The 19581-nt window shown below is 53.7% G+C and overlaps 2 protein-coding genes across 8 annotated transcripts in view; both read right to left on the bottom strand.

Annotated features, from left to right (window-relative positions):
* The window catches only part of TCF25 (transcription factor 25), a 41083-nt gene extending 37206 nt beyond the window's left edge, over positions 1-3877 (bottom strand). For all 6 annotated transcript variants that reach the window (XR_004032024.1, XR_004032025.1, XR_004032027.1 and 3 more), the window contains exon 1: positions 3588-3877. Coding sequence is in view for 2 of the 6 variants with exons in the window: in XM_030820988.1 (XP_030676848.1) it covers positions 3588-3779 (192 nt within the window). In the remaining 4 variants the exon portion in view is untranslated. The remainder of the gene's footprint in view (positions 1-3587) is intronic.
* Positions 3878-6314: 2437 nt separating this feature from the next.
* The window catches only part of SPIRE2 (spire type actin nucleation factor 2), a 43092-nt gene continuing 29825 nt past the window's right edge, over positions 6315-19581 (bottom strand). The window contains exons 9-15 of one of the 2 annotated variants that reach the window (XM_030820974.1): positions 19164-19353; positions 17719-17831; positions 14858-14992; positions 14609-14676; positions 10372-10399; positions 7946-8061; positions 6315-7579 (exon numbers count right to left, since the gene is read on the bottom strand). In XM_030820974.1, the coding sequence (XP_030676834.1) occupies positions 7357-7579; positions 7946-8061; positions 10372-10399; positions 14609-14676; positions 14858-14992; positions 17719-17831; positions 19164-19353 (873 nt within the window). In that variant the 3' untranslated portion in view covers positions 6315-7356. The remainder of the gene's footprint in view (positions 7580-7945; positions 8062-10371; positions 10400-14608; positions 14677-14857; positions 14993-17718; positions 17832-19163; positions 19354-19581) is intronic. The other variant, XR_004032023.1, reaches the window with a different exon arrangement.

The raw sequence follows: 19581 nt of genomic DNA, 5'->3' as shown, positions 1-19581 counted from the left end.
AAAAATATTCTAGGCCAGGCATGGTAGCTCACATCTATAATCCCAGCACACTGCTTTTCAAAAAAAAAATTGAAAAAATCAGCCATGTGTGGTGACACGCACTTGTAGTTCCACCTAGCTGGGAGGCTGAGGTGAGAGGATGGTTTGAGCCCAGGAGTTCAAGGTTACACTGAGCTATAATGGTGACACTGAACTCCAGCCTGGGCAACAGAGCGAGACTCTGTCTCTAAAAAACCAAAACGCACACACACCCACACACAGCAAAAACTGACAGGGTTCAAAGTAGAAATAAATAGACAAATCCACAATTATTGTTATGATTTATTTTTATTTTTTTTTTTTTTTGAGACAGAGTCTCGCTCTGTCGCCCAGGCTGGAGTCTAGTGGCACAATCTCAGTTCATTGCAACCTCCGCCTCCTGCGTTCAAGCAATTCTCCTGCCTCAGCCTCTGAAGTAGCTGGGATTACAGGCACCCACCACCATGCCTGGCTAATTTTTGTATTCTTTTTTTTTTTTTTTTTTTAGACGGAGTCTCGCTCTGTGGCCCAGGCTGGAGTGCACTGGCGCGATCTCAGCTCACTGCAAGCTCCGCCTCCTGGGTTCACGCCATTCTCCTGCCTCAGCCTCCAGAGTAGCTGGGACTACAGGCGCCCGCTGCCACACCCGGCTAATTTTTTTGTATTTTTTTAGTAGAGACGGGGTTTCACCGTGTTGGCCAGGATGGTCTCGATCTCCTGACCTTGTGATCCGCCCACCTCGGCCTCCCAAAGTGCTGGGATTATAGGTGTGAGCCACCATGCTTGGCCCAATTTTTGTATTCTTAGTAGAGACGGGGTTTCACCATGTTGGCCAGGCTGGTCTCGAATTCCTGACCTCAGGTGTTCTGCCCACCTCGGCCTCCCAAAGTACTGGGAGCTGTAATCCCAGCACTTTCGGAGGCCAAGGCGGAAGGATCTCTTGAGCCCAGGGGTTCAAGACCAACCTAGGCAACACATACACATCTTCTCTCTAAATAAATAACATTTTTTAAAAAGAGACACACCATGTCTCTCATCCATGCATTCACATTCACAACCATTCAGTCGTAAGTGGGTGTTTACCGTCTCACATACTTCCATTTACTAAGAGCTATTTAACAGAATGCCAATAAACATGTCGATTATATTATTTCCAAATATGAGTTTTAAGGGCAAAAAAGTATAGAATGCTTAAATTAAGACTTATGTGTGCCACTGGATAAAATTCTCTGAAATTCCTAACAACACAGCACGATAAGCAGTCACTCATCCATGGAGGCTGTTAGTGTTATTGACACTCAAACTCACTCCAGAAAGTCCACAAGGGCTTGTGTGGTTTTGACCTTACAGACTCTTATCCTGTCAACTCATGAACCACACTTTTTCCAAATTCCCACCAACACAAACATAAAAACCAAAAAGATTAAATATTTAAATGGAAAAAAAAAAGCATTAGAAGAACAAGCTGAGCACAGTAGGGTATGCTGTAGTCCCAGCTGCTCAGGAGGCCGAGGCAGGAGGATCACCTGAACCCAGGAGTTTGAGACCAGCAGCCAGCCTGGGCAACACATTGAGACCCTGTCTGTAACAAAAAAAAAAAAAAAAAAAAAAAAAAAAAAGCCAGGCACGGTGGCTCACGCCTGTAATCCTAGCACTTTGGGAGGCCAAAGCGGGCAGATCACGAGGTCAGGAGATCAAGACCATCTTGGCTAACATGGTGAAACCCCGTCTCTACTAAAAATACAAAAAATTAGCTGGGCGTGGTGGTGGGCACCTGTAGTCTCAGCTACTTGGGAGGCTGAGGCAGGAGAATGGCATGACCCCGGGAGGCGGAGCTTGCAGTGAGCCGAGATCATGCCATTGCACTCCAGCCTGGGCAACGGAGCAAGATTCTGTCTCAAAAAATAAAAAAAAGTCACGTCAGGGAAGAGTTATGTGAAGACACTCTAGAGAGACAGATGTGTAACAATGAGAAAAGTGGCTCCAGTATCTTTCAGCATGCAGAAATTAAAGAAGTTAAAGAACAAACACAAACTGAGAAAATACGTTAGAGACAATTGATAGCAAGCTTCCACGAACAAAAAGACTGTCCAAACTCCCTATAAAAAGGCAAAGGATTTAAACAGGTTGTCACAAAGAGAAATATAAATGGTCAACGAATATATAGCTAGGTGCTGCATTTCACTAACAAAGAAGTGTAAAATAAAATAATGTGATATCATTTCTCACAAATTACACTGACAAAAATTTAAAAAGACTTACGGGGCCAAGCACAGTAGCTCACGCCTGTAATGCCAACACTTTGAGAGGCCAAGGTGAGATGACTATTTGAGCCCAGGAGTTCAAGGTTGCAGTGAGCTAGGATTGTGCCAATGCACTCCAGCCTGGGCAACAGGGCAAGATTCCATCTCAAAAAAAAAAAAGCTTTCAGTAACTGCTGTGACTCTAGCAAATTACTGAACCTTCACGGTGGTCTTGGGGACCCCTACAGGTGGAATTGATGTGAGAAGGGCAGTCAACCAAGCATGGTGACTCACGCCTGTAGTCCCAGAACTTTGTGAGGCTGAGGTGGACACATTGTTTCAGCACGAGTTCTAGACCAGCCTGGGCAAGAAGGCGAAACCTCATCTCTACAAAAAAAAAAAAAAAAAAATTAGCCGGGTGTGGTGACAACCACCCGTAGTCCTACGTACTCAGGAGGCTGAGGTGGGAGGATCGCAGAGCTCGTAGAGGCAGAGCTACAGACGGAGGCCAGGGCTTAGGAGAAAACGTCACAGGACCGCATGAGCAAACCATACAGTCAAACTGCTACTTCTCTGTGCCAGAAACGGGCTGCCAGAGATGCAGCGAAGAGTAAGACTAACCCGCTGGGTTAGCCTGATGGGGATGCAGCGAAGAGCAAGGCCCTGAGTTAGGCAGGGTTGTTGCGAGGATTAAAAGAGAATGCTCGCAGAGGCCTGGCAACTCCTCAACCCTGGAACCGAGAGACTCTACACTCCCACCGGACTCCTGCCCCACCCGACTCCTGTCCCTACGCCATGGCCCCACCCCCACGGTGGCCCCAAGCCCCATTTAACCCCGCCCACGCCATCGCCTCGCCCCCCCGCCCCCCATCTTTAGCCACACCCTTTAGCATCAGGGCCCCACGACAGCCACGTGGCCGCAGGCCCGTTTAACCCCGCCCACGTCGTGGCCCGGCCCCGCGGACGTTGGCCACGCCCTTGGCATCAAGGCCCCGCCCTCTCCACAGCCCGGACCCCGCTTAACTCCGCCCATTCGGTCGCCCCGCCCCGACGACATGGCCCCGCCTCATCCCTTAGCCCCGCCCACCCCGCCGGGATCAGAACCCAATTTAACTCCGCGGCCCGCCGTCTTCATGCCACGCCACCGCCCACCCGCGTCGCCCTGGCCCCGCCGCACGGCCCCGCCCTCCCCACTGCAGCTGGGACCCACGTCACCCTTCCCACCCCTGGCATCAGGACCCCCGCTCCCCGACCCGACTGGACGCTCGCCCCGCCCCACAACGTCACGGGCCACCCCGCCCCCACCGGGGCCGCCGCGCTCCTCACCAGCTCGAAGCGGTTGTTGACTCGGACGCCCTCCTTCCCTGCGCCCCGGGGGCGCCGAACACCCAGCTCCCGCTTGGGCCCTTCTTCTTCCGCGTCATCCTCATCACGGAGATCGAACTGCAGGGCGCCGGGCCCGAGGGGCTCTTGGCCGCGCTGTTCCCCCCTGAGCCTCCGGAGGGCCCGGCGCGACATAAGACCGAACACCCACGACGTCTGGACAGAGGGAGAAGGAAGTGCAGAAAACTCGGCGGTCGGCGCGCCTGCGCACTCCTGGCGTGGGGTGGGGGAGCGGCGGAGCTGGCTGCGGCGCCTGCGCACTCCTGGCGCGGGGTGGGAGGGGGCGGGGGAGCTGGCTGCGGCGCCTGCGCACTCCTGGCGGGGGTGGGGGGGGGGGCTGGCGGCGGGCTGGGGGAGCGGGGGAGCGGCTGCGGCGCCTGCGCACTCTTGGCGCGGGGTGGGGGAGCGGGGGAGCTGGCTGCGGCGCCTGCGCACTCCTGGGGCGGGGTGCGGGGGCGGGGGAGCTGGCTGCGGCGCCTGCGCGTCGCGAGTCTCCGGAACTTCCCCGCTTCAGCTGCGGCGTCCGGGCCGGCTCCAGTGGGTCCGGGCCAGGTCTCAGGAGAGCTGGGTGCCTGCGCGCCGTGGGCACCGGCCATAGAGAGGTGCCCCGCGGAGATGACGGGCTTTGATTGGGGGTAAGGGGTGCGCAGCCGGCGACAGTCGGCCCTTCCCGGCCTTGCCCATCCGTGTGGCCCAGAACCCGCAGCCGCGTTCGGCCTGCCAGGTCCTGTCCCCGCACCGGGCCTGGAACATTTCAGCTGCGTCTCGTGCGCTGCTAGTTGGTCCTTTTCGTGTCACGGTGTCATTAGAGTGATCCAGCCGTCGATGCCCGCCTCTGCCCTGGCCTTGAGCCGCCGCCCCTCGGGCACCATTGAGGGACGCGGCCCTCACTGCCCGCCTGAGGACTCCTTAGGGACAGTGGTTCCGACAGTTCTAGGACAGGCCGCCCGCGTTTGTCACGATCTGAGGGCCGGGCGCGGTGCTCACGCTTGTAATCCCAGCACTTTGGGAGCCCGAGGTGGGCGGATCACCTGAGGTCAGGAATTCGAGACCAGCCTGGGCAACATGGTGAAACAGCCTCTACTAAAAATACAAAAATTAGCCGGGCGTGGCTGCGCGTGCCTGGAATCCCAGCTACTCGGGAGGCTGAGGCTGCAGTGAGCCGAGATCGCGCCACTGCACTCCAGCCTGGGTGACAGAGCCAGACCCTGTCTCAAAAAAATGAAAAAAATAAAGTAGATGAGGCTTAGACAGCGCTCGATTCAGTGGGCGGACGGCACAGCTTCCTGTACCTGGGGTTGGGGACATGGGGGCAGGAAGGCACAGAGAAGACAGGTGCCAGCAGCCTCCTGCCCGACTTACCGTGGCTTCATGAACCCAGGAAGCAGCCCTGGTGGGCCGGCCTGGCCCGTCCCAGGGTGGGTTAGGGTTTTATTTTCTGAGATGAGGTCTTGCTCCGTTGGCCAGGCTGGAGTGCAGTGGCGCAACCTCGGCTCACTGCAACCTTCATCTCCCAGGCTCAGGCGATTCTCCTGCCTCAGCCTCCCGAGTAGCTGGGACTACAGGCATGTGCCACCATGCCTGGCTAATTTTTGTACTCTTAGTACAGATGGGGTTTCACCATGTTGGCCAGGCTGGTCTCGAACTCCTGACCTCAAGTGATCTGTCCACCTCACCCTCCAAAAGTGCTGGGATTACAGGCATAAGCCACTGCACCTGCTGTGGGTTAGGGTTTTAACGTGGGCTTTCATTTCCAAGTGTTCCTGTATGAATTACAACCCAGTCTCCCCATGATAGGGAGTGTGAACCCCCGTAGAACCAGAACAAGTGTCGTCCTCACCAAGCACTACACATTAGCTTATTGCTGGCTGTGTGACCGGAGGAGATCGCTGACCCTCTCTGTGCCTGTTTTCTTATTTTTAAACAGGAATAAAAATCCAGGCCGGACAGTCCATGAAGTGCTTACACACGTGCTAGAAGCTGGCTGTTTTTACTGGGGGCTCTAATTTTGTGTGTTTGGATTTCCTGGACCCCAGCTGACAGGAGTATTTTCTACCGCAGGCCCATCAGTTACAAGTCCTGTCCCTTCTGACCTCCAGGCCGCATGGCCAGCATTACAGCCTGGAGTCAAAATTCCTGGGTGAGCTGTGTATTTTTGGCCAAATTCTTTGACCGTGTTGAGCCTCAGTTCCCTCATCTGTAAGGTGAGATGACAGCAGAACGTCACAGAGGAGCAGGGCAGGGCCTGTAACAGGATAAGCCGGGCGCCGGTGAGCAGACAGCACTCGGCACAGGGCCTGTCTAGAGCCTGCAGTCACACCTCCTGCCCCTGTGAATCCTCTCCCTAGAGAACAAGAATAGGGATCTGGGAAATGAGCCCAAAGTGCCCCCCAGGCCAGCAGGTGTGGCCAGAGGAGCTGATGGGCCATAGTCTGTGCTGTCTGCATGCAGCCCTGACCGAGGTGGCCAGGACCACGAAGCTGGTAGAGGCAGCCAGGGCTGCATGGACAGAGCAGGCCTGGAGCCCTTGCCTGGTGGGCACCTGACTGTGCTAAGCCAGGGAGGCCTTTCCTCGTCCTGGAGGGCAAGTGGCCCCTCAAGCCCACCTTCAACCTTGGGAGAACGTGGCATGCTGCATGCTGGGTGAATCCTCAGCGCACATCCCAGACAGAAGTCTGTGAGACCTCCTTTATTAGGCCGAGAGTGGCCATGTGCACAGATCAGCAGAGCTGCTCCTCCCTGGACTGGGACTGCCCAGCATCTGCAGGGGCCTCTGGGCCAGGGCGAGTGAGGACAGCACCAGAATGTGGTAGGGCCAGGAGAGGGAGCACACATGTGGTTTGGACCCCAGGGAACGGGAAAGAGCAGGGAGCAGCTTGGCACAGACTTTTTTTTTTTTGAGACAGAGTCTCCCTCTGTTGCCCAGGCTGGAGTGCAGTGGCACGATCTCAGCTCACTGCAACCTCCGCCTCCCGGGTTCAGGCGATTCTCCTGCCTCAGCCTCCTGCGTAGCTGGGATTACAGGCACCTGCCACTACACCTGGCTAATTTTTGCATTTTCAGTAGAGACGGCATTTCATCATGTTGGCCAGGCTGGTCTCAAACTCCTGACCTCAGGTGATCCTCCCTCCTCGGCCTCCCAAAGTGCTGGGATTACAGGCGTGAGCCACCGTGCCTGGCCAGACCTTTCAAACAGAGGCGGGGGTGCCTCCCAGGAGGACCCCGCCGACTCAGACTTCCCAGATGCCTCTGCTGCCCGAGTCCCCACAAAGGGAGAGCAGAGGCAAGCAGGGCGCTCTGGTCCAGCTGGGAGCCAAGATTCCCTATCCCCACCTAGACATCCACTGGGGAGGGGAAAGTGCCGTTCTCATTCCTGGGGACACAGAAGAGAATGGGAACATGGGATGCAGTCTGTGCCAGGATCTAGAACCTTCTGCTCTGTCTCCTCAGTGAGAAAACCCACCCCGTTCCCTCCCCTTCCTCCCTGGCAAGGAATCCTGAGAAGAAACAGCCTCCCCCAGGGAGGGTTCTGAAGTGCGCCTGAACCCAAATGAGCTCTGGGGCCAGGAAACCGTGTATATAAATATATAGGCTGTGTGTATATATTATAAATGTATCTATATATGTATATATGTACATGCACAGCTCAGAGCGTCCTAGCCTGGTACAGGGCCTGCCTGGTGCCTCCTGGAGGCCTGGCCACCTGGGGCTGTCACTTGAAATCGAGAGTCCTGGTGTTCGGGATGTAGAGGGATTGGGTCTGGCGACTGCGTCGTGGCGTAGCGTTGAGGACGTCCACGCTCTTGCGGCTGGAACGCACCACATCTGCCACAAAGCCGGTGCACTCACTGCAGACGTCCTTCAGGACACAGCCGTGGGAGTAGATGTGAGGGAACACCTCCTCCACGCTCTGCCACTGTGGCCCTTGCAGAGACCTGGGGAGTGGGAGAGGACACTCAGGGAGAGGAGCCAGCCAGGGTGCCACACCCCCCTCCCTGCCTGTGCATCCCACACCCCCTCCTGGCTGCCTTTCACCCTAGGCCCCCCCGTGGCCCTCAGGCAGCAAACACAGCTAGCAGTGTTCATCTCAGCAAAGCCTGTTCCCTGACCACTCAAGTCCAGTTTCCATCTCATACTGCTCAGCTTCCCAGAGTCCTACACAACGATCTGTCTCTGCCTTGGATTTCCATTTCCTTGGGGTGTCCTAGCAAACAGACAAAGCCGCCCCTCTACCCCAGCTCCCAAGTCCCTCTTCACGCCCAGCCACCACAGTGACATCAGCAGCAAGGCAAAGAACGCACTGAAAGATGTCCCTTCTCTGGATTGGCGCAGTTTTGGCAGCTGATACCCTCTGAGGACTCTCAAAGCCCAGTGTGTAGACAGGGATGTGTCCAAACTTCTTAGATGGCATCTTCACCTGCAGCACAGAGGCAGGAGGTATGAACCAGGCACCACCACACACTCAGTGCTAGGGGACCTCCCTCCCATCACCACAGACACTCAGGACACTCAGTGCTAGGGGACCTCCCTCCCATCACCACAGACACTCAGGCACACTCAGTGCTAGGGGACCTCCCTCCCATCACCAGACACTCAGGTACACTCGGTGCTAGGGGACCTCCCTCCCATCACCACAGACACTCAGGTACACTCGGTGCTAGGGGACCTCCCTCCCATCACCAGACACTCAGGCACACTCGTGCTAGGGGACCTCCCTCCCATCACCAGACACTCAGGCACACTCAGTGCTAGGGGACCTCCCTCCCATCACCAGACACTCAGGTACACTCGTGCTAGGGGACCTCCCTCCCATCACCACAGACACTCAGGCACACTCGGTGCTAGGGGACCTCCCTCCCATCACCAGACACTCAGGTACACTCGGTGCTAGGGGACCTCCCTCCCATCACCACAGACACTCAGGTACACTCGTGCTAGGGGACCTCCCTCCCATCACCAGACACTCAGGTACACTCAGTGCTAGGGGACCTCCCTCCCATCACCAGACACTCAGGCACACTCAGTGCTAGGGGACCTCCCTCCCATCACCAGACACTCAGGTACACTCGGTGCTAGGGGACCTCCCTCCCATCACCAGACACTCAGGTACACTCGGTGCTAGGGGACCTCCCTCCCCAGTCTGGGACCTGCGTGGCAGCCAGAGCTGCCTGGAGAATATTCTCTGTCCCTGTGCTCTCTGATGTCTCCTCTGTGCCTTTTGGCTGAAGACTGGCACGGGATTCCTGCTTGCCGCTCATCTGGACAGGGACTTCTTAGGGGGCAAGAACTGTCCCTTTTTATACCATACGGACCTGCCACATTTCCTGCTCATAATCAACATTTAACATGGATGAGGTGGAAGTTTTTCCATTGCCAAGTGACAGGATATAGAGTAAGAGTTAAAAATAGTGGTAGTAAGAGTACTCCTTAAGCAGAGTCTTGCTTCTGAAGTGAGGCCTGACGGGTAACATATACATATATGTGTGTGTGTGTGTGTGTGTGTGTATATATATGTATATAGATATATGTGTATAGATATATGTGTATATATATATGTGTATATATATACACATATATATATATTTTTTTTTTCTTTTGAAGACACAGATCTTGCTCTGTTGCCCAGGCTGGAGTGCAAAGGCACAGCCATACTCACTGCAGCCTTGAACTTCTGGGCTCAAGAGATCCTCCCACCTCAGCCTCCCAAAGTGCAGGAACTGCAGGCATGAGCCACCATGCCTGAATGGTGACATACTTTTATTTGTATTTTATCTTTTTGAGACGGAGTCTCTGTCACCCAGGCTGTAGTGCAGTGGTGCAATCATAGCTCACTGTAGCCGGGCACGGTGGCTCACGCTTGTAATCCCAGCACTTTGGGAGGCCGAGGCGGGTGGATCACGAGGTCAGGAGATCAAGACCACGGTGAAACCCCGTCTCTACTAAAAATACAAAAAATTAGCCGGGCGTGGTGGCGGGCGCCTGTAGTCCCAGCTACTCGGAGAGGCTGAGGCAGGAGAATGGCGTGAACCCGGGAGGCGGAGCTTGCAGTGAGCCGAGATAGCGCCACTGCACTCCAGCCTGGGCGACAGAGCAAGACTCCGTCTCAAAAAAAAAAAAAAAAAAAAAAAAAAAAATCATAGCTCACTGTGGCCTCCACCTCCCAGGTTCAAGTAATTCTCATGCCTCAGCCTCCTGAGTAGCTAGGATTACAGGTGTGTGCCACCATGCCCAGCTAATTTTTTTGTATTTTTAGTAGAGATGGGGTTTCACCATGTTGGTCAGGCTGGTCTCAAGTGGTCCGCCAACGTCTTTGGCCTCCCAAAATGCTGGGATTACAGGTGTGAGCCACTGAGCCCAGCTGACATACTTTTAAATGTTAGGATCCCTTTACCTCTGTGCACCTGCACATAAGCACACACCCCAACTGCAATAAGGAACCCCTCCTAAAACACCCAAAAAGTTATAGAATGTAAGAAGGTAGGACTTTTAGAGGGGAAGTGAAGGGTTTTTTTGGCACGAGGCTACCAATGTGGAATGTTTAAAAACAAAAACCTGTAAGGGTCTTTAAAAACTGCACACTATCTTGGAAAGTACAGGAATGGATTCTGCCTGAAAGGAAATGGATGAGGTGCCTGGTGAGGGCAGCATCATCCAACACATCCAATCAAAGCCAGTGGAGCCCCTCATCTACCTTGCTCAGACCCCAGAGATCCCACATGGTCCTCACCTTTATGCTACAGGAAGTGCAGACAGCTCTGGAAGGGAACAGAGGAAATGCAGCGTCAGCAGGGAGGAAGCCCACAAACAAACAGCTAAGAGTCACATCCTGGCCTCCACACGTCCGAATTCAAACCATCCTTGCCTTCTGCTTGATGCTTGGTTACTTCAGTACTTTATTTTACTCCAAAATCTTGCTTTTCTTTATACTTAGGTATCCACCCAAAATATACGTGCTCCTCGGCATTCTCTCAGGAAGGTTGGCTCCAGGAGTTTTCTCCTGCCAAGTTTTCTATTGCCAAGCAGTAGGATATAGAGTAAGGTTTAAACATAGTGGTGGTGGGCCAGACGTGTAGCTTATGCCTGTAATCCCAGCACTTTGGGAGGCCAAGGCAGGTGGATCACCTGAGGTCTGGAGTTTGAGACAAGCCTGACCAACAAGGTGAAACCTTGTTTCTACTAAAAATACAAAAATTAGATGGGTGTGGTGGCAGGCACCTGTAATCCCAGCTACTTGGGGGGCTGAGACCCAGGAAGTGGAGGTTGCAGTGAGCTGAGATCACGCCACTGCACTCCAGCCTGGGGGACTGAGCGAAACTCTGTCTCAAAAAAAAACAAACAAATACTGATGGTAAAAGTCCCTCTTAAGCAGATTTTTGTTTCTGAACCGAGGCATGATGGGTCACATACTTCTGAAATGTTTAAAAACAAAAACCTACAAGGGTCTTTAAAAACTGCACACTGTCGGCCAGGTGCGATGGCTCACACCTGTAATCCCAGCACTTTGGGAGGCCAAGGCCGGTGGATCACGAGGTCAGGTGTTCAAGATCGACCTGGCCGAGATGGTGAAACCCCATCTCTACTAAAAATACAAAAAATTAGCCGGGCATGGTGGCGGGCGCCTGTAATCCCAGCTACTCAGGAGGCTGAGGCAGGAGAATGGCATGAACCCAGGAGGTGGAAGTTGCAGTGAGCGGAGATTGTGCCACTGCACTGCAGCCTGGGTGAGAGAGAGACTCTGTCTTAAAAAAACAAACAACAAAAAAACACTTGCACACTGTCTTGGAAAGACATCTAAGATTCCTTCTAAGAAGATGTGTAGACATTGGTGTGTACCTGACACTACTCACCGTAAAAGCCCCATGGAAGCCAGAGGGGCCTTAATTGAGATGCTCAGTTTTAAACAGTGATGCAATTTTGTTTTAATTCCCATATCTGATTTCAAAAATACCTTCTTATAAAAAATTCAAGACCCGGTGCGGTGGCTCAAGCCTGTAATCTCAGCACTTTGGGAGACCAAGACGGGTGGATCACGAGGTAAGGAGGTCGAGACCATCCTGGCTAACACGCTGAAACCCCGTCTCTACCAAAAATACAAAAAAATTAGCTGGGCGTGGTGGCAGGCACCTGTAGTTCCAGCTACTAGGGAGGCTGAGGCAGAATGGCGTGAACCGGGGAGGTGGAGCTTGCAGTGAGCCAAGATTGCGCCACTGCACTCCAGCCTGGGCAACAGAGCAAGACTCCATCTCAAAAAAAAAAAAAATTCAAGGCTGGGCATGGTGGCTCACCCCTGTAATCCCAGCAATTTGGGAGGCCAAGGTGGGCGATCACCTGAGGTCGGCAGTTGGAGATCAGCCTGACCAACATGGAGAAACCCCATCTCTACTAAAAATACAAAATTAGCCGGGCGTGGTGGCACATGCCTGTATTCCCAGCTACTCGAGAGACTGAGGCAGGAGAGTCAGTTGAACCTGGGAGGCAGAGATTGCAGTGAGCTGAGATCACAGCATTGCACTCCAGATTGGGCAACAAGAATGAAACTCTATCTCAAAAAAAAAAAAAAAAAAAAAATTCAAACATGAGAGAATTAAAATGTAGACACCACATCCTCAGAAATGATCCCTGCTAGTAATGGTTTCCATCCTTCAGGCTTTTCCAAGCATGTATCAACAGAAATATACGTAATTTTACGGACAAAATTAGGTGATTTTTTTTTTCCCAGACAGGGTCTTGCTCTGTCACCTAGGCTGGAGTGCAGTGACACCATCATAGCTCACTGCAGCCTTGACCTCCTTGGCTCAAGTGATCCTCCCACCTCAGCCTCCCAAAGTGCTGGGATTATAGGCATGAGCTACCATACCCACCATACCCAGCCTTATCTTTTTTTTTTTTTTTTTTTTGAGACAGTCTCCCTGGGTCGCCCAGTCTGGAAAGCAGTGGTGCCATCTCGGCTCACTGAACCCTCCACCTCACAGGTTCAAGCAGTTCTCCTGCCTCAGCCTCCCGAGTAGCTGGGACTACAGGCGCCTGCCACCACGCACGGCTAATTTTTTGTATTTTTAGTAGAGACGGGGTTTCACCATGTTAGCCAGGATGGTCTTGATCTCCCGACCTTCTGATCTGCCAGCGTCGGCCTCCCAACGTGCTGGGATCACAGGAGTGAGGCACCGCGCCCGGCCCAGCCTTACTTTTTCATTCAGTCTGGGAACTCTAGCTTTTCCTGGGTTTGGATCACTTAACGGTTCATGTGATGCTACATACAGTTGTGTTTAAGGCTGTCATTTGCTATTTGTTTTCTTTTGCACTCATTTCTTTGTTCTCCTTCTTTTCCTACCTTTTTTTGGATTAATTACTTTTTATGGTTCCATCTTATCTCCTTTGTTGGCTTATTAGCTGTAACCGTTTTTTATTTTAGTGGTTGCTTTAGGACTTATGGTATACATCTTTAACTTATCACAGTCTACCTTTAAGTAATATTCGTATAGCGTGTATAATACCTTACTATACCTTATCACAGTGATTCACCTTATCATAGTGAACCTTAAAATAGTATACTTCTGGCCAGGCACGGTGGCTCACGCCTGTAATCCCAACACTTTGGGAGGCCGAGGCGGGCAGATCCTGAGGTCAGGGGATCGAGACCATCCTGGCTAACGTGGTGAACCCCCATCTCTACTAAAAATACAAAAATTTAGCCGGGTGTGGTGGCAGGTGCCTGTAGTCCCAGCTACTAGAGAGGCTGAGGCAGGAGACTGGTGGGAACTCACTCGGGAGGCGGAGCTTACAGTGAGCCAAGATCGCGCCACTGCACTCCAGCCTGGGTGACAGAGCGAGACTCCGTCTCAAAAAAAAAAAAAAGAAAAGTATACTTCCAGTTTTCCCCTCTCCCTGACCTTCATGCTGTTGTTATCAACACTACTCATACATGTGTTACAAAACCCACAATACATTGTAATTACTTTTGTCTTTTTTTTTGCATGCCAGACATTTTATCTTGCTGAGTACTGGTTTTTTTTTTTGTTGGTTTTTAAAAAATTCTTATCCTTGAGCTTTGTTCTCAGAATCAGTTAAGAAACCTGTGAACAGTTTGATCCTTTCAGGTCTTGCTTTTATGATACTTTGGGCTACTTACTCCACACTAGTGAGGCCAGGCCTTCCTGTGCGCTCCAGTTAGTGCCCTGTGAATTATGACATTTCTGGCTGTGGCTGGTGGAAACGGATGTTACTCATCCCTGGCCCTGAGCACCGTCCCTTCAGATCTTTAGAACAAGGGAAGGTAAATTTTTTGTGTAAAGGGCCAGAGAATAAACCTTTTAGGCGTGGCTGATCGAGTAACAAATGGGTGTGGTTGTGTTCCAATGAGACTTTACTTGCAAAACAGGCCAAGGACCAGATTTGGCCCGAGGTTATAGTCTGCCAACCTCTGCTTTAGGATAAATGTTCTGCAGCCTTCAGTCATTTCCTTCAGAGAGGGGGGCCTTCTCTGAGGCTTTCTCGGTGCAGCCCTCTCCTCTAGAGTTCTGCACGGCGGACTCGAGCTGCTGTGGTCTCCCTGGATTCTCAGCTTTACCTCCTCCATTCGGGGAGTCCGGCAGCTGTGGCTCATGACCTAGAAACTCTCCAGGCAATGACTGTGTTGATGGCAGGCCTGCCCTGTTGTGTTTCCTTTTTGTTGCCTGCTGTCTTGAAAACCATTGTTTCACATCCTGTGTGTTCTTGGCTGTGGAAGATGCCTATTACCCCATCTTGGCTGAAACTGGGAGTTGCTTAGCAATTTAAATTTAATTTAATTTAAATAAAATTTAAAATTTAACTCCTCATTCATACTAACCATATCTTGTGGACTTATCAGCCATGGAACATGCTAGAACATTCCTGGAATCACAGGAAGTTCTGTGGGCGGCACTGCCCAGAGGTTTCTCGCCTCCTCCTTCCCTTGTGAACTGACAGCTAAAGGGAAGGCTCACCTCTTGCAGAAGAGACAGGTGGGCGGCCACGAGAACAGCGGGAACTTGGTCCGGCAGCAGCAGCAAATCTGTCAGGAAAGACAGGTTGGAGCCCGGCTTTGTCCACAGCTCCCTGGGGTACCGCCCTGTCCTTGCTGCCCCCTCAGGGCTCCCAACCAGATCATGAGCAAACAGTCCTGGGATCTGGCCCTGTCAGCAACTGCCCGACCCAGCGGGCAAGAGCGTAGCCCCGCGTCTAGGCAGCCTCACCTTCCCCTTCTTCAGACTGCTGAAGAGCTCCTTGTTCTGCAAAAACTTTTCCATCTCGGCCTTCACCAGCACACGGCGCACGTCCATCACCTCCTCCACGGTCAGCGCCAGGCTCTCCACGGGGTGGCTGAACTCCTAGGGGCAGGGCCAGGGGCTGTGCTCACTCGGCCTCAGGCAGAAAGTCTTTCTACGCAGGAGTCCCCCCGAGCTTACTCTCCTTCCCTGAGGACCCTCACACCTCCCTGGCCTCAGCCTAAACAAGCCTGCGACCTTCTAAAACACTGTCCGTCAGCCATCTGTCCATCAGCCATCCATCCCCATGTCTTTCATGGGTCCTGCCGCCTCAGGCCAGGCCTCCCATGACCAGCGGACCCTGCCAGCCAGCCCAGCCTTCATTGGCCACGCTCCACACAAACTCCCCTCAGCCCATGTTTGTTCAAGGTGTCCCTGCCTGCAAACACACCATGGGCTGATCCACACCAGCCAGAGTCCATCTCAAATCTTCCCTCCCTGAACAACTGATGTCCTCTTTTCCGGAAGGTCCAGGACCCTCCAGCAGGCCACCTCACTCCTGGGGCTCAGCTTGCATCTGCCCATCTGCACTCAGCACACCTCCCGTGTCCTGGCCACCGATTCCTGGGGCCACATTATGTTGAGTGAGTCCCATTTTTGCTTCCCTGTGCTTCGCATAGAACTTGACACCTGATCTCTCTAAGCCTCAGTTTTCCCTTCTGTAAAATGGGGCTAGATTTCAGCTCCATCGAGATGATTCAGTTAAAGCCCTTAAACACAGTGCCAGCACAGTGTTCGCAGTGTTGGTCATTACTGCCAAGGCAGGTGGGCACCATCTATGAAGGTGCCACAGAGATGGAGTTGGACCATGTTTTCTGCTTTGGATTTGCAGTGGGTTATCCTGTCTAAAGCTATGAACACATGCTCCTGGCACTGGGGGAGCTGGGGCCCTTGCATTCGTTCCTCACTCCGACCTGAGGCACCCAGGGCTTTGGGCTTCTGTTGCCAATTGCCTGATAGTGCTGTTTCCATCTGAACAATTCACCTCAGATGTCACAGATGTTACGCTAACAACGTCCGTGGCCAGGAGACCTCAGGTCAGGTACAGAGAAGAGCCGCCTGCTCCCCAGGTGAGGCTGTGAGCCCAGGGCAGATGGAAGGCCAGGTTCTGTGATGCTCAGTAGCCCCCCTTCAGAAAGCACTTCTGAGACTTCAGAGCTAAAGAACCACTCATGTGACTTGTGGTCATCTTAAATGCGTCCTCTAATTCCTTAAGAAGTGGGCCTTGGCCGGGCACGGTGGCTCACACCTGTGATCCCAGCACTTTGGGAGGCCGAGGCGGGCGGATCATGAGGTCAGGAGATCGAGACCATCCTGGCTAACACGGTGAAACCCCATCTCTACTAAAAATACAAAAAATTAGCCGGGCGTGGTGGCGGGTGCCTGTAGTCCCAGCTACTCGGGAGGCTGAGGCAGGAGAATGGCGTGAACCTGGGAGGCGGAGCTTGCAGTGAGCCGAGATGGTGCCACTGCACTCCAGCCTGGGTGACAGAGCCAGACTCTGTCTCAAAAAAAAAAAAAAAAAAAAAAAGAAGTGGACCTTAATTCCCTCCCCTTGAGAATAGGCTGGACTTAGTGACTCACTCCTAATGAGTTGAGACAATGTGGCACTTCTGGACTTGGTCATAAATACTCAGTGGCTTTCATTGTGCTCACTCTTGAACCACGTGCTCTGGGGGACGCCAGCCACCATGCTGTGGGGATCCCCAAGCAGCCTGAGAGAGGCGTACACAGTAAGGGACTCACGCCTCCTGCTCACAGCTGGGTGAGGACGCCATTTCAAGCGGCTCCTCCGGCCCCCATTTGAGCCTTCAGTCAAGATCAGGCCCCACTGCCATCCTAACTGCAGCCTCACGAAAGACCCTGAGCCACAGCCACACAGCTAAGACACTGCCAGAGTCCCAACCCTCAGAAACTGGGTGAGATAATACATGTTTGTTATTTTCAGATGCTGCGTTTTGAGGTAACTTTTGATGCAGTGATATATAGCTAAACCTAGGCAAGCCCTGCGTTTCGGTGGGATATGACCGAGGCTGACGGGACAAGCTCTGCATTTCGGCAGGGGATACAAACAGTGCCTTGCATTTATATAAGGCTTATAGTTCTCAAAGCATTTTAACATCTGTTCTCATCTGAGCCTCTGGATAAAACCTCAAATAGTGACAGCAACCACATGGTTCACATCCCTCCAACACCTGCATGCTGCCACCGTGGCCCACGGCTGCACACTCCCCTTACCTCAGTTGATTAAATCCTGCACCAGAACTCAGGTCCACGTGGGCCTCAAGATGTCAGCAAAGGTGAGCTCCTCACAATTACAGGTCAGATAAGAAACCGAGGGCAGAGGGGCTGAGCAGTACCGTGGCGGCGTCACGGCCAGAGTCAAGGTCTCAACCAAGTGAACCCCCCTCACACTGACCTCCAGGCACAGGGCACGCAGGTTCACCGTCTGCCCTAACCCCACACTGAACCCTTCAATTAGGGACCAGGCTCCAGGGCCGCAGTGCAGTGCGGTTCAGCCCCAGCAGGCGGCAGCAGAGACCACGGCCCCAGGCCAGCAGCTCTGCCACTGGTGCCAGGAAGACGTTCAGACCACGCCCCACCCTCCCCCCCCCGACGCTCAGGCCACGCCCCCAGGCACGTGCTCAGGCCACGCCCCCAGGCACGTGCTCAGACTACAGTCTCTAGACAGGTGCTCAGACCCATCCCCCACACCTGGCTGGCAGCGGGAAGCTGGGTGCAAAGACGCCCCCTGGGCCGCCCTGGACAACAATTGCACCCTCACTCACCAGCCACAGGTGTTTGGCATCAGGGGTCGTGGAGGCCTCGGGTCTGTCCCCTGAGGAGCCCCGGTTGCTGAGTAGGGGGTGGCTGGGGTCAGAGACACTCGCGGGACAGGTACCTGGCAGAGAGCAGAAGCTCCATCAGGACTGCCTGGCAGGAGCTGTGGTAAGGAGGACTGTGACGAGGGGATGATAGAGATGGTGGAGGGCTCCAGGGGAACCAAGCAAAAGGTCAAGTGGAGAAGCGGCCGTGCAGTAGCTACACCGGCAGTTCTAGCACTTAGGAGGCCGAGGTGGGTGGAACCTTGAGCCTAGGAGCTCAAGACCACCCTGGGCAATGTAGCGAGACCCTCATCTCTATAGAAAAATATAAAAGTTAGGCAGGCATCATGGAGCACATCGGTAGTCCTAGCTACTCAGGAGGCTGAGGCGGGAGGATTGCTTGAGCCCAGGAGGTCAAGGCTGCAGTGAGCTGTGATAGGGCCTCTGCACTCCAGCCTAGGCAGCAGAGGAAGACCTTGTCTCAAAAAGAAAAAAAAGCGAAGAGTGTGGCTTCCACATTGGGACGCATTGGGGCCCATGTGGTATAGAGGGTCCCTGTGTCTCAGCCCCAGAACGAGCTGGCATGGGCAGTCCCACAGCACCAGTGAGGCAGACTACAGATGCGTCGGGCAGGACCCTCCTTCTATAGTCCACACCTCACACTGGAGCTGGGGGTCGACCTCCCTCCCTCCACCAACTCCAAGGGGCTGAGGCACAGCTCCGGGTGGGGGAGACCTAGGTTAAGTGTGAGGTTTGGAACTGGCCTGGCCTGGACCTCTTAACACTGGGAAGGGAGCCATAAGCACCAAACGTGATTGTCCCAAGACTCTGGCCTTGCAGGCAGACAAGGAGGCCTGGCTGTGCCTGGTGGGATGTGGTGGGTGGGGTGACGAGAACCCTGAGTCGCCAGGGCTGTCTGTGAAGTTCAGCTCTCACAGTGGTAGGACCAGCCCTGCAGAGCCAGCAAGAATCGTTCTGTGCTCAGCAGCGTGAAAAGGAGTCGAAGGAATCATGGCTCAGGTTCCAGAGCCATGTGCTGCGAGCCCAGCCAGCTCACCACGGACACATGGCTCCCTTCTCAGAGGCCTAGAAGGGTCTATCACTCATCTAGTTAGCTATCTTTCTATATCCCAATGTTAATAATAATTATGTGTAGGTAATAGAATCATGAGAATTCTTTTTAAATATTAAAAAATATTTTCATAATAAACATGCACTACTTAAGAAGTTTTCAAGTTAAAAAAAGGGAGATGCCTGCCTGAGGTGGTGCCCTCTTGCAGGCACGAGCTCCCTGGGTCCCTGGGAGCTGCCTGCTCAGGAAGACATGGGCTGAGGTGGAGGGATGGGTGCCCACAGGATGGATCGGGGTGGGGGCGAAGGGGGGTACGGGGGTGAGAAGCAGCACTTGCCCTGGTCTCGGGAGCCAGGCCTCCATGCATGGGCGCTGCCAGCTCGGGGCCGTGGTGGCTCCATCCCTCCTGGGGGCTGGGTGGCCGACTGCAGGCCAGAGGCCACCTCACTTCGGAGCTGGGCCAGGTCGTGCTCTGAGAAGGAGCGGTCCCGTTTCAGCGTCACCTCCCCACATGGAGACTCTTCTTCCTGTGGACACACCAGATGCGGCCCTGCCCTGACAATGCCCACCAGTGCCTCCTGCCCATGCCTGGACTGAAGCAAAGGACCCAGGGGTGCCGCTGGGTCTGCTGCGACGTGGGGCAGCCTCCACCCACTTCCCAGCCTGCCTGCCTCTGGACAGTTCATGGTAAGCGCCCGAGTAACCAAGCCCTTCCCAAGCCCTTCCAGAAAAGGACAGGTCTAGGGTCAGATGGA

This window comes from Nomascus leucogenys, chromosome 2, assembly GCF_006542625.1.
Source record: "Nomascus leucogenys isolate Asia chromosome 2, Asia_NLE_v1, whole genome shotgun sequence".
In the NCBI taxonomy this organism is placed as follows: Eukaryota; Metazoa; Chordata; class Mammalia; order Primates; family Hylobatidae; genus Nomascus; species Nomascus leucogenys.
The sequence above is the reverse complement of the archived record's forward strand: the minus strand, read 5'-3'. Positions and strand labels throughout refer to the sequence as shown.